Source organism: Platichthys flesus, chromosome 8 (genome assembly GCF_949316205.1).
Source record: "Platichthys flesus chromosome 8, fPlaFle2.1, whole genome shotgun sequence".
Lineage (NCBI taxonomy): Eukaryota > Metazoa > Chordata > Actinopteri > Pleuronectiformes > Pleuronectidae > Platichthys > Platichthys flesus.
Window position 1 is genome coordinate 19025351 of NC_084952.1, and position 14428 is coordinate 19039778.

At 41.9% G+C, this 14428-nt stretch overlaps 1 protein-coding gene across 3 annotated transcripts; it reads right to left on the minus strand.

Annotated features, from left to right (window-relative positions):
• Positions 1-44: 44 nt before the first annotated feature.
• On the minus strand, positions 45-13709 carry zdhhc2 (zinc finger DHHC-type palmitoyltransferase 2). Of its 3 annotated transcripts, none has more exons than XR_009921718.1 (14): positions 13388-13709; positions 9767-9793; positions 9393-9487; positions 7882-8002; positions 7685-7754; positions 7543-7575; positions 5972-6092; positions 5816-5854; positions 5503-5635; positions 4123-4249; positions 2616-2708; positions 2226-2336; positions 2053-2127; positions 45-1381 (listed from the first exon to the last, which is right to left on the minus strand). XR_009921718.1 is itself a non-coding variant. In XM_062393659.1 (14 exons), exons 1-13 carry the CDS (start codon positions 13512-13514, stop codon positions 2087-2089), a joined length of 1143 nt encoding a protein of 380 aa, XP_062249643.1. In that variant the 5' UTR covers positions 13515-13709; the 3' UTR covers positions 45-1381; positions 2053-2086. The 3 variants fall into 3 exon arrangements, 2 of the variants coding, with proteins under 2 accessions (XP_062249643.1, XP_062249644.1); XM_062393659.1 differs by having other exon boundaries at positions 2226-2341; XM_062393660.1 differs by lacking the exon at positions 5816-5854 and having other exon boundaries at positions 2226-2341.
• Positions 13710-14428: the final 719 nt, after the last annotated feature.

Sequence of the window (14428 nt, forward strand, 5' to 3'; positions counted from 1 at the left end):
GTGCTCTCGACCGTTACATGACTCCCTGAGGAAATGAGAATAGAGAAGAAGAGCTTGTTTTATTCTGGATAAGGCATCACAACTTTACAGTACATCGCCTCACACATCCAAGTTGTCTCGAGTCAGACAGACAGAATAGAAAAATATAAACGATTACCACGAAGCTTTTTTTTTAAACAAGCATACATTCTTTAAACTAATGTTCAGTTGTTTTTTTTGTTTCCAGCCAGGGAAAGACAGAATCGTCAAAAGGTGAAAATACTGTTCAAAGTGGCTGGAACTGGTTTCTCTTGTTTTTTTTCTGAAGTACATCAACAATGTTGTGTGTAACAAAAACACTCATCACTAGCTGCTTTTTGATGGCGCTCTGGAAAAGGAAAAGTGTTGGACCAACTTAAAAAAATGACTGCAATTGGTAACACAATTGTTTATGTTTATTCAATTTAAAATGTGCGATTGTGTGTGTATAATTTAAAGCGGAACAAACTTGATTCCTTTCTGTGTTACCTATTGAAGTATTTTTTAAAGATGGTAAAGTACTTTCTCATTTCCGTTTGAACAGATCCGCAGCACCATCACACAGAGGTTTCTTATTCGCTGGCAGCCGGTGAGCTGACCCCACAGAACCCCCAACAGTCAGGCAGGAGCTTTTTCGTCCGGCAGGTTGATGTGTACCGAGTGTCCGCCACAGGGGGCAGGGTGGAGGTTTAATGTGATGGCCACATCCTCACTCATGCTTTAATCATTCAGAAGAGCCCTTAATCAAACTTGTACTTACTAAAAACTTTACTTCTTGTTTTTGTTTTCAAGCAAAACGAGGAAAGCATCTCGTACTGTTCACTACAACAAATAGGGTTTGCGTTGACATCCTGAGATGAGAGCATGCATCATTTCCACAACACAACATGTCGGGTGGCAAAATAAATTTACAAAAAACGTAAAAACAAAGACTGAAGGAATGTTTTTACATCATATCAACACCATCACTACTGTATTATTAATGTGCAAATGTTTGGCAAACTTATAAAAGCATTTACTAATGTGCTAAGCTATTAAATTAAAATAAAACTGTAACATACAAAAGCTACTAGTATTCAAAGTGCAAAACATCTCTTCCTTTAACGCTGCTCTGTGCTTATTCATACAGAAGCAGAAGAAAATGGGATTTTTGGAATGCAGTTTTCATTTGAATCCACCCAAATGCGTCCAGATAGCAGCAGATAAATTCAGTAACCGGGACATTGATGATAATACATGTTGGTTTCTCCCGTTTAAACCTCTCAGAAGAAGGGGGCGCAATATGAAAAACACCAAATGCCGGCGATGTCACCAGCACGTCCTGTTCTGATAGGCACAAACACAGAAGGGGTCCAGCAGAGACCTGTGGGACGAAACACAAAGAGATTCATTTTACATCTTCATATGTGAAGAATTGCTCTTAAATCCAGACTGAAATCTTTTTTTATTTACTATTTTACAAAATAATATATGTTTTATTCTGTTTTTATTCATTTATCATTTTACACATTTCTTTAAATTTTATCTGTATCCTTCAACTTATTTGAGATGTTTTATGAAGAACTCATCCTTTTTATTTCTTGTACCTCTTTTAATCTCTTAACCTAACCTATCCCATCCATACCAAACCTCTGCATATCTGGTTACCTGCCTGTTTGCACTACTTTATTCTCATATCTAGAAAATGTGCACTAACTTATAGATAAATATTACTCTACAGTATACACTTTGGCTTTATACTTGCATTCTCTTGTGTATATAGTTTTATAGAAATGTATTTGACTTTTAATTTGAAGGTCGGTTTAGTTAGTTTTATTTAAATTTAATTATTGCCCTATTTGCACGTTCCCAACACATTTTATTGCACTGTTTACCCTATGTTGACAAAAAAAAGAAACTTTATTATACTCTTTTAAACTGTTTTAATTTGCTTGGCTTTTTATTTTAAATATGCTTTTTTATTTTGTATTGATTCTTTTGAATTAGTCTCTTTTTTGTGTCCCCATATGAAATGTGCTTTATAAATCAAACTGCCTTGTCTTGAATTGAAGGTTCCGACTCCAACTGGTTATGCTTCGTGTTCGATGATCATCCCTTGGTTGCTGGCCCCTAAACAGACACACAAGTGGAATGAAATGATTCAATCTAAGTTTTAAAACATCTTATGTTTGTATGTATTCAAGCAGCTGAAGAAAAAGACACCCTACCTTTCCTTTCTTTCTCAGCTGCACTGTCACTGTCTGTCCAGGAGGGGGTGCTGGCGAGCAGTCGACTCTGGCTCTCCCTCAGAGGTTTGGAGGGGAACTGGCGGCCTTCTGCTGCACTGGAAACACACAAACGCCCATGAGCAGAGATGCAGCCAGGAATTCTGGGTCCCCAGATAACCTCCTCCATCTTGGAATACATGCTCCTAAATCCTGTGATCTGAAGGATTGATTCAGAACTGAAGGCCATAACTGCTGCATCATTAAGCTGACAGGTTTATAAACCACCAGGGGCTGACTCTAAGTAACATGTGCACACACTGTTGTCTTCCCACACAGAACTTGAGTTGACATTTGAAATGTATGAGTGAATGTGTGTGTTTTTTTACTCACCCCTTGTTAGCAGGGTTGCAACCTGTGGGTGAGAAAGGCTGCTCAGGGTCCACATTGACCAGACAGGACGGGAACGAGCAGCCGTCTCCTAGACTGAAAAAACGACAGAAAGAAATGGAGGCGGTTCAGTTGGGTGTTTAAACAATGAGTGAATAACTCCTCAGTTTATATGAGATTATATAGATCAGTAGAGTCTTATGTGTCTCATTTGTACCTTAATTTTTGATAATGAGTTTGTGAGTTTTCTCACAAACCTCTGTTTGTGTTTTTGCTGGTTGGTTTTGTTGGTTTATGAAAAAACTAGATTACCATTAAAGTTGGTAAAAGGATATATGTATATATATTTGTCAGGGAAGAATCAATAGAATTTTGGTGTGGATCCAGATCAGGGGACAGATGCAGGATATTTTTTTCCCCTTAGATTAGGTTATATTATATTACACGCTATTGTCAGATTCTCTTCTGAAATGTTTTGGTGGATCCCGAGATGTCCATTGCATCACATCAAGACAAACATATAATTAAGGAACAAAAAAGATTTCCTCCAACATTAACAAACAGGTGATATTGCATAGAACATTTACAAAGTGGCTACAGTGCAATTCCTTCAACATTCAGTGCTTCGACCCCACTGGAACACTTACTTAGAGCTCAAGCTCTGATTTAACAGTTTCACAGACTGAAGAAAAAAAGAGTCCTTCAGTTCAATGGAGCCTCTGAATCTTCTGTTAGACGGAAGAAGCACTTTCTTTACTGTATAGTGAGATTGGGGCGTTTTTCAAGACTGTCCTTGATTTCCCAAAGAACAACTCATGGAGCTTGATGAAACAAATCAGGAATATTTAAGGGACTAATATCCTTTTTGCATTTTGGGGCAGATCCAAATAAAAATCTGGTTCTTGTGAAGTTAAATGTGATTTCATAAAGAGAATGTCGGGTCTGTGAACTCTCTAGTTAAAAATGTAATCATATAACTGCCCCTGAACCTTTTCTAACTCTAACTGCACATTAATAGATGAGTTTATGTCTTTGTCAGAGCAGATGGGAGAGAAATGAAAGAACACGTCTGACATCATTTAATACTTATTTCAATCAGATTTGATCCTGCAGCGTTTCACACTGTGATCGCTGCCAATCTAAGAGACCATATAATTCAAATCTCAGCATCTTCACAGGTTACAAGTTGGATTACATGCTTACTGATCTAAAATTAGTCTCAGCCACACTGCAGTCGTGGCTCCCTCAGCAGAGCCTCCAGTCTCTGACCTGACTGTCCTTCAGTCTAGACTCAATATTACACGTCTCTGGGCTTAGACATTTAAAAATAACCGCAGGAAGAAGTCATGATTAATTTCTGGAAAAACAAACTTGCTTTATTAGGCTTCTTTTTATTATGTTGTCCAGCTTGGATCTTATTCTGCCTCTTTTTTAATCTATAATCTTTTTATTGACTCTTTGGCTATTTTCACTCAGTTTTCTTTTGACTATATGTGGCAGATGACCTCACCTGGAGAAAATGGGAATAGGCCAGTACTTAGCTTCATCACCAAAGACCTGGCGGAAGTTCTTACTGCAACCCAGACTGAAACCGTTCTTGTCTATGCCGTGACGAAACACCGGTGCCCGTACAGCTTCTGAGGGGAAAACACATGTAGAGGAAGAGTCAAGATATTAATATGATATAACAATTCCTTTTTTACATAGCACCTTCAAAATATGATTTACAAAGGCCTATATATATACAGTATGTATATAAATATATATAAAACATAGCAACTTATATTCCTATTCATTTTAACCATACATGTCTATATAATTATATATAACAATCTATATATGTATGTATGTATATTTATATGGATACCTCTATTTCTATATCTCCTCATACTAATATAATTATCTTAATCATCCTCATGCAATATTCCTGGGCCATTAGGTAAATTTCACCACCAACAATATGTCCATAGTGAAAGGAATATAACATGTTGATATTCTTAGTATTTTTTATTAGTTTTTTATTCTTCTTATTATCTTTTCTATTCTCTTCTATAAAATCTATCGTTCCGAATTTTATGGCATGTATCGAAATTAAATCCTATTCTATCCTATGGTATCATATCTTGACAGACAAAGCAGAGAGGATAGACTCGGGTTGTAGCAAAAATACCTTCAGAATAATAAAAACAATGAATAAATAAAAGCAATAAAAAAGACAGCACGTAAAGACACGTAAAAGCAATAATAAATAACAATAAAAAGAGTTACAGCAATCCAAGATAAAAAGAGACATCACATAAGGCCCATTCTGTCAACATGGCTTTTAAGACTCGATTTATAAGAATCCACTGAATCTGCGAGCCTTATCGTTTCCAGAGCTTTCACCGCAGCTCGTTCAGACCACCGAGCAACACAAGAACGTGAGTGAAGGAAGCAGCACTGAATGAAAGTGCCATTGTGGTACAGGTGCAGCACGTCTCAGACCTGTTCCTCCAGGTGTGACTTCTCTCCCTGCCAGTGTCCGTTACTAAGCTGCTTAGTGCTCTGAGCCTCCTGTCTTTGCATTACACTGTAACAGACTCCTGCACGTGGATAATCCACTCCCCCTCAACACACGCAGACAAAGTGCGGCAGTGTTCACACATAATGAGAAACTGCTCCATCTGATAAGGGCCCACAGAGGCTCGTCACACCACTGCGCTGATGAGGGCGGTGGCTGACGTTGGGAGAAAATGCAGTGACACATCCTTCATCATTATTGGTATGTTTAGTAAACAGTGAGCAGACTGGAAGAAGATCCTCAGGATAACAGAGAGAGCTGCTTTCCAAAGGCATGCTGCAGCTACTGACGGAACACACTACACACACGGGTCTGAAGTGCGCCACCTACCGAGAGTGGATCTGTTCTTGCACACGAGCCAGCAGTGGTAGATCAGAAGAGAGGCGAGGCTGACCGAGAACATGGAGGCCGAGAAGAAGAGGAAGAGGATGTGGAACTTGGCCTGAGTGTCTGGAAGGCCATTCTGAGGGGTAAACAACACATCAACACTGATAGGCAAACACACAGTCCACACTAAAATGAACTGTGGGGGTGAAAATCTGGGCTCTGAGCCGGATCTGACACATTTCTACTCAGCTAGTCTACCTGCGGCTTTTTAAAGCACTTCTACTTTAGTGGCATTAACTACTTGACTGGTTCATACCAGGTACTCTCTCAGACGGAAATGTGCTCTACCTCCAGCCTTGTGAAAGAAAAATCAAACACCACACACAGCATGAAACACAGAACACATGATGTGTCCCAAGCATATTAACATTTCATTACAGATCTGTGCCGACACAACATAAGTTATATTTACCATCAAAAATTTAATGAAGTATTGAAGATCTGTAGCAGTAATAAAAAGGCAGTAGAGCAGCGAGTACGCCAAGAACAGCATGAAGTACTTGTAGTTGGAGAATCCCACACAGTTGTTCACCCTGAAGGAAAGAGGGAGACGAACAAATGGGGAAGAGTTGATAGCTGAGAAATCAGAAAATCTAATAAATATTAAATATAAAAATCACAATGAAGTATAATACTTAAACCAAGAAATTTCCCTTAGTCAGTACTTTTTATCTGTATGTTATTACACTGGCATTCTATACCTCCACCAAGGTTCAACAGTTACACTTGGAACCACATTTAAATTCACTAGATCCAGATTTTAATTTGGATCTGCACCAACCCTTAATTATATCAGTCCCTTAAACATGTCAGATTTTTCTGATCCTGTAAGAAATTTAAGAAAATGTCCTATTCCAAAATGTAGAAAACGACAGAAAGTGGAACACAGTAATCCTGGATTTGCCTCCTAATCTTGATCCACACCAAAATGACCAATGTCCCTGACTCATATCACATCTTTTTACCAAGTTATGGGTATTCTGTTCAATAGTTTCTACGTAATCTTGCTAACTAACAAACAAAATGAAAACATAATCTTAATTATAATCATAATGTTGAAGGTAAAAATAGTAGAAGTACCCAGACATTTGAATATATGCTCCCTTCAGCAACTTTCCAGTTTGTGAGAACACTTTTATTGTATTGATGATAAGTGTTTTGTGAGCAGCAGCGATCCTACTGAGGTTCTGTACATATGCATTTGATTGAATCTTGGTTTGTTGTCGATTATGGGCCAAGGAAAAACGATTTGATAATGGGGACAGATCAAGGACATTCTTTTCTACTTTTGTAAACATTGCAAGATAGGATGTTATCATTATATTAGAATTTTTTACATTTATTTGAATAATGCAGAGATCTTTATGAAAAAAAATCAGGTACACTGTATGTGAAATGTTAATATCTACGAACCTCTGACACTGTATACAGTTTACAGACATTTCTGAAAAGCCATGAATATGCAATATGGTGATAAAGTGGCCGACCAGCAAATCAAGTATGTGCTCTCTGAGTGGCCCTCTAGTATATTTAGTTGAACATGGTTACCAACATGTTCACAGCAGGAGAGCAGTACAGGCAGAAAATAAATCCTGGAACCTATTGTTTTATAAATCAGTAAAAGATCTGTGTGACAACTGATTCTCATATTCAGTCATCTTTTTCTTCCTGGTTCCTCCTGGGTTTGAAAACCAGACGTGGTGCAACAACAACATGACAACGAAGACAGACGAACAGATTGAATGTTCAGCAAGAAGAACTGGAATCAGATTTGTGTTGTCTCCCTCTGCTGCCAAAATCTGTCAACTGGCAGGATGAGATGTTCAGTTCTATCCCGTCAACAAGCTGTTTGTCTATTCCTTGTGTACAAGCACTGTTGGTTTGAATGTGACTGGACAGTGTGAGATCAAAACATCTGAATTCTGGGATATCTCAAGTAAAAAAGTATATTGGACAACACAGCATGTGAGTGTCACTACGTACCAGGGGCAGTGGTGATCCATCCTCAGGATGCATCTGTAACACAGCAGGGTCAGACGTCAGTGTAATTGAATGTCCCTCCCTCTGCCAGAATGCAATAGACATCGTGTTTTTTCTCTAAAGGTGCGTGAGCAGAGAGCCGTACTTATCACACACTGAACAATGGTGGCATCGATCAGGCTTCAGCAGCTGGCAGCGGTCGCAGAAACGAATTGCTGCAGGAGACACAGCCAGGTCAGTCACACAGCAGCAGCAGCCTCTCCTGACACCTGACCCCGGACTAACAAGCTGACGGGGGGGAACTGAGCTGCTGTTCTGCATCTGCACTGCACTGTACTGTACCTCCAGAGTTGGTGCGGGTGTAGATGGGCAGATCCTTGGCTATCCTTCTCAGGATCTCCTGCTGGGACTCTCCACGATCTTCACGCTCCAGCAGCTCCTTGTCAGAGAAGGACAGGTGGAACTATGTAGGGCAGAACAGAGAGAGACAGAGAGAGAGAGACGGAAGACAAACAACACCTGTGATTTATCAATCGCTCGACAGGTGAGCAGCGACATTTGTTTCTCATGATTTATCTCAAACAGTCAAACATGGAAAGACGGATAGATGGATGGACAGCCGAATGGAAGGATGGGGAAATAGACAGATGGATGGATGGATGGATAGATGGGTGGGGCATATAAACGGATGGATGGATGGATGAATGGATGGATGGAAGAGAGACAGATTGATAGATAGACCGATGGATGGAATGGACAGACAGATAGACACTTGGATGGACGGATGAACGGATGGATGGATGGACAGATAGACAGATGGATGGAAGACCGGATTGGATGGATGGAAGGATGAATGGAGGAAGAGATGGGTGGGCAGATGGCCGGAATGATTGATGGATCGATGAACGGATGGACGGATTGCTGCTAATAGATGCACTGTATGAATGTGTGTGTATGGGTGAATGTAAAACTGTACTGTAAAGAGCTTTGAGTGGTCATCAAGACTAGAAAAGTGCTATATAAATACTAAACCAAAACCATCTACAGACGGAAAGATGGATGGACAGACATTTGGATGGACGGATGGATGGATGGGTGGTCAGATAGGCAGTAGAGCAGATGGCGGAATGGACGGACAGATAGACATTTGGATTGATGGATGGATGGATGGATAGGTGGATGGGTGGGCGGGCAGATGGACGGATGTATGGAAGGCCGGATTGGATGGATGGTAGGATGGATCGATGGGTGTGCATATGGACAGATGGATGGATGGATGTACAGACTGACAGACGGACATACGCAGGAATGGACGGATAGACATTTGGATGGATAAATGGATGGAACAAAACTAAAGAAAATCCTAAAGAATAAACATTTAGGCTCTTTGTGGACCAGCAGATAAATGGAGGCAAAGCAACAAGAGCTGCTATTACTTTCAGCCACTTTAGGCCATTTATGATCAAACACTGGAAACAAATAACTGATAACAAGCAGAACACAGCCCATGACATTGGACTCATATTAAAATCCCAAATCCGCAAGTCATCCACTGATCACATCTCATAAACAGTATAAGCTTTCAGTGTGAGGTGTGTATGCATATGTGCTGAGTCTCAAGCCAAAGGAAACAGTGGCTTTTCTTCAGAGGTGCATGTGTGTGTTCAGCTTGCGGAGCTGAAGTGCTGTGGTCAGGATCAGAGCCATTAGAGTGTGGCTCCGAGCACTTCCACCGGAAAGTATTATTAGTCTAAATGCAGCGTTCAATCACTCTGCGAGGCCGCACTGCTCTGTAGCCTGCCTCATCACCCCAGACAACCGTTAACACTGCGTCACCGAGCAGACACACTTACCTCCTTCAGGGGGTTCATGGGACTGGTGAAGATGGTCTGCCAGTACGCCCACACAAACATGATGAAGATGGCATGGTACACCAGCAAGAACACCACTGAAGCCAGAAAGATGAGACATAAATAAGTTTGCATTTAACCATTTATTTACAGATTGCAGGTTCATATTCAAATTTATATAATTGTGAGATATCATGCCTGCCATCTGTATACACAGTGGATGAAGCCTGTCTTCAAACATATAACTTCAGTATTGAAGGTTAAATCTGATGACCCACTTCCTCTTGACCCTGCTGGTCCAGTGGCTCAGTGCTTGACAGATGTGGAACAGCCGGAGACACTAAAGTCAAAGTTAATCAGCAGCACAGAACACTTACCCTTTTTTCCTGTGTCTTCAATGGATTCTGTAAAAACAAAAAATACACAGTCATGCCTGTGCTGAACCACAGAAGGTGGCCAGTGGGGGAAAACGAAAGTTTTTCTCTATTCAACCCTTGACACAGGCAGCGCCTCCTTGTGGTGATGTATGTGTGCTGCATGACAGTCAGTCCGAATTCAAATCAAGTAGGTAGAACAATGCTGACACTGCAAACCCTGACCATTCCACACCATTCACAAAATCAATACACGTGATCCCCGTCAAACAGCTCCACACAATGTTCCTCTCATAAATATTTATATATATATAAGAGTGTGAAGTGAGGACATTTTGGCCAGTCCTCATTTTCTCACTCTGTCAAAGGTCAGTTTGAGGGTCAAGACCAGTTTTTCGGATTAGAATTAGGTTTAGGTCAGGGTTAAATATTTAGTTGTGATAGTTAAGGTTAGGGTAAAGGGCGAGGAAATACTTCACGCCAATGATAATCCTTACTTAGAAGTTCAAGATTGTGTCTGTTTGTGTGTGTGCGAAAGAAGGAGACAGAGAGAGAGAGAGAGAGAGAGAAACAGAAAGAGAGAGAGACACCCAAAGATCTTGACTCAGACATAAGAGACGAGTGAGACCTGTTGGAAGATTAGCTGGTGCTGTTTATATTGGTCCTGATGTCTAATCAATACACAACCATCCATCTTCCATAATTAGGCATGAGTGCACACACACACACGCATGAGTGCACACACACACACACACACACACACACACACATTGTCATATGTCTCTTTTGTGGACATTCATTTGACCTCTGAACCAAATCAGATTTTTAACCAGTAAGGACACAGAGCTATTCCCCGATTGGAAGAGTTGTCCCCAAAATAACTGGACTTTAGTTTAAAATGTGTCCTCAACGGTAGCATATGATGGATTCGCACAGACACATGCACACACAGGCACACACACAGCAGGAGCTGTGGAAAGGTGAGCCAAGGAGCTGAATCAAGGCGTGCAGCCAAAAATCGTGTGCTGCACATTGCCAACATAAAAACCCCAGAGTCCATCAGTGAGGCTTAAGAGTGTGTGGGAATGCGTGTGCGTGCGTGCGTGCGTGTGTGCATGTGTGTGTGTGTGTGTATGTGTGTGTGTGTGCGTGTGTGTGTGTTTGACATTAAATGCATCTGCAAGGATGTATAATGTGTCTATGAAAACGTGTCAATAAGATGAATGCCTAGAAAACACAGAGTCCAAGACAACGAACACCTGATCTCATATTTTTAACGTCGGTCGAACGAGGGAAAACATTTGGTGCTTAAAAGAAAGTGGGCTTGGGGTGAATTATGTAAGCCAGACAATGGGATTAACTGAGCTGCTGAACGAGAGGTATCAGCTGACGATACTTCCCACAACTGTCTCTGTGTGTGTCTGTGAAACACATGCTGGTCTGGAGCCGCCGCTGTCATGCATGCTGCTGCTGTTTTCATCCTCCATCCCATGGGACTCCAGATCATCACAATTTAGTTTTTGTTCTACAGGAGGCAAAACAAGATGAGCAAGAAAAATCCTCTGATCAAACACTGCTGTTGTTTTTGTTCGCCCCGCAGAAATCAAAGATGTCTCGATGTGTCATGGGCGCCGGCAGACAAAGAGGTGACTCCGGGGTCGGATGCTCTCCTGACCTCTCTGCTGAACAGGAGTGGGTTTGAACTTTTGAATGGGAGGCAAGACAGAGGCACATTTGTACCATGAGGAGAAAATGTATAAATTAAAGCTGCCATGGTTCTCTGCAACAAACTCCACATTATTGATACTCACATGGTTTAAACAGAGTAATAAATCATTTTCATATATGAAATAGTACTGTATTAACTCCAAATAGCCCACAGCCATTCAGTTGTGAGAATTATTATTATCTCACCGAACAAGGACCAGTTCGAAATCCTCACCCCTTATGCATGTTGTGAATATATTTTACAGTTTTTTATTGCTTTGTGTTTTTTTTTGTCTCTGTTTCTCTTTTCCGGATGGACATTTTGTATCTCTTGATGTTTGTTTTTGGTCTATTGACTTTTCTACCTTTTTGTTGACATTATTATTTGGTATCGTTTTACTTCTCTTTGTGGCCTTTCGTGTCTCTTCGTAATAATTGTTCATATTTTAGTGGTTTTATGTGTCTGTGGTCATTTTTTAAATCTTTTTGTTGTTTGTGGTCACTTATTTATCTCTATGTGGTTATTTTATGTCTCTTTCAGGTTATTCTTCATCTTTTTGTTATTTTCTATCTCTGTGTGGTTGTTTTTTTGTCTCTTTGTGGTTGTTTTTTGACGTCATTTTGTTGTTTTTTGTCATACAGAGGTTCAAGTGCAGGTACTCTGAGTGCCAAGTAAAACGGCTGAGTTCCATTCATGATGTATACGGCCCTGTGATGGGCGGGGCATGGAAGGGGATCAATCAGATTGTATGCCATCCACCTGACCCCATCTGACCTCACCCCTGCTGGTGCACCCATGCAATAACATGGCACTATGACCCCTGCATCATCCGTACCTCAGGCTTATCCGATTTAAAGACAAACTTGAAGGTGTATACCATGCCCGTAAGGTTCGGCTAGAGTTGAATAAGAGAACACGTAGTGTGAAAATGGAAGCCTCCCTTCCTGTTTTCATCTCTGTTAGGTCTCATTAAAACCGACTCTCTTTCATCCCCCTTTTTTGAACGGAGGAGATCTTCTTTCCCAGGGAACAGAGGAGCTTCCAAAGGGAGCAGGGGAGTATAGGCTGCTGAGACTCCTCTGAGACATCCTAGAAACCATTACTCACTATCCAGGTCAACTCTGTTCACCGTTCACCGAGGGGGGTTCACGTCTGCAAACACACCGTCCAGCGTACAGAGCAGCCGGAGCTGGAGTGTGAAGGAAGGGGGGCAGGGCCCGACTGAAAATCCATTACAGTCAGACCTCTTGCCAAAAGATAATGCTGGTCTTGTTGTGGTTGTGGATACAAATTAAGATAATGAAGCTGGGCGACTACATGAGCCTGAGGCTAATACAGTAAGTCCTCCAGATAGTGCTGATGGGATGGTATTGGTGGAGGCAGATAATGACGGAGACACTGTGGTCTGATCTAATCCCATTCTGCACAGCTTGTGATACTGTGCCATAAGAATATGATAAGACCTCCTTGCAGAACGTCAAATCTAATTCTGACATGATTTGATAATAAAACAATATGCTAAACAAATACACACTTCCCCATAACAATACACTCGCAACTGTTATTGTCATGTGATCGACACTGGGGACACACTGCATAAACAACAAGTCAAACGATAAAAAAAAACAATCAGAACCACAAACTGCAAAAACAATAACATCCTCCACACCATCACACACACACACTCACACACACACACACACACACACAAACACACACACACACACACACAAACACACACACACACACAAACACAAACACCAGTTAGAGCCCCTACTACACACACACACACACACACACACACACACACACACACACACACACACACAAACACAAACACCAGTTAGATCCCCTACTACACACACATGCACACACGCAGCCTGCTCTTACTATAACCCAGACAGCTGATCTCTTACCTATGCACAGCTGCAGGACATATGCGTAGTAGGACCAGGCCACTATGAGGGCGATGAAGAGGACCGGGATCCAGTACAAAACTCTCTGACAGCCCCGCTTGATACTACGCGAGCCCGACGGTGCCATAGTCTAGGAGCGGATCATTTCTCGTGCGCATCCGCGTGTTCCTCCTCTCCCTGCCTGCGCTCAGTGTGTGTGTGTGTGTGTGTGTGTGTGTGTGTGTGTCAGAGTGTGTGTGAGTGTGAGAGTGTGTGTCTTCCTGTGGACTGTCACTGCATCGTAGCTCCGGCTCTGATCAGTATAATCGGCAGCTCAGACGCAACATCCCACCAGCCGCCTCCCTCCCTCCCTCCCCCAGCTGCTGCTGCTGCTGCTGCTGCGCCGCTCCCCTCTGTTCGTCCTGCTCAGCCGCTGGCACAGACTACCACCAAACATTCAGACGGCTCTGTCACACACACTTACGCACACACGTGCACGAACACCGAGCGCGCGCACACACACACAGGAGTCATGCAGCGCCTCCCCACCACAGGTTGCCATGACGTCCGCGGGATGCTGCAAGCCTGGCACATTTTTCAGCCGCCAGCAGATGGGTTCAATAAGTTCATACTGGCCAGTGTTCAAACAGCAGGCTCTGTTCACGCTCCAAACACACACACACACACACACACACACACACACACACACACACACACACACACACACACACACACACACACACACACAGGTCTGCACATCCTTTCTTTGCAATGACTTGTTTGTTGTGGACAGCCTTCAACTTAACCATATCCCTAACCTTGACTGTGACTTATTTATGCCTAACCCTAACCCAAGTCTAATTCTAAGCCTAACCCCAAAAGCCAGACTTAAACCCCAAACACCCCAAAATGTCCTCAACCCGAAAAGTATGTGCTCAACATGATCTTCACAAAGATGTAAGTACAAGAAGCCACACTGCAGATACACACAACTGTGTTGTATGTTAGAGGAGCTCTGAGTGCAGTTATCGCTGCCACAAGTTTCTGTGTTTCTTACGCTCT

Coding starts and splice junctions, on each gene's coding strand:
- zdhhc2 (XM_062393659.1), bottom strand. CDS start 13,514: ATGGCACCGTCGGGCTCGCGTAGTATCAAGCGGGGCTGTCAGAGAGTT. Junction 8,003..9,392: donor CCATGAACCCCCTGAAGGAG/GTAAGTGTGTCT, acceptor TGCCCTACATAG/TTCCACCTGTCCTTCTCTGA. Junction 4,250..5,502: donor CAAGAACAGATCCACTCTCG/GTAGGTGGCGCA, acceptor TTTTCCCCTCAG/AAGCTGTACGGGCACCGGTG.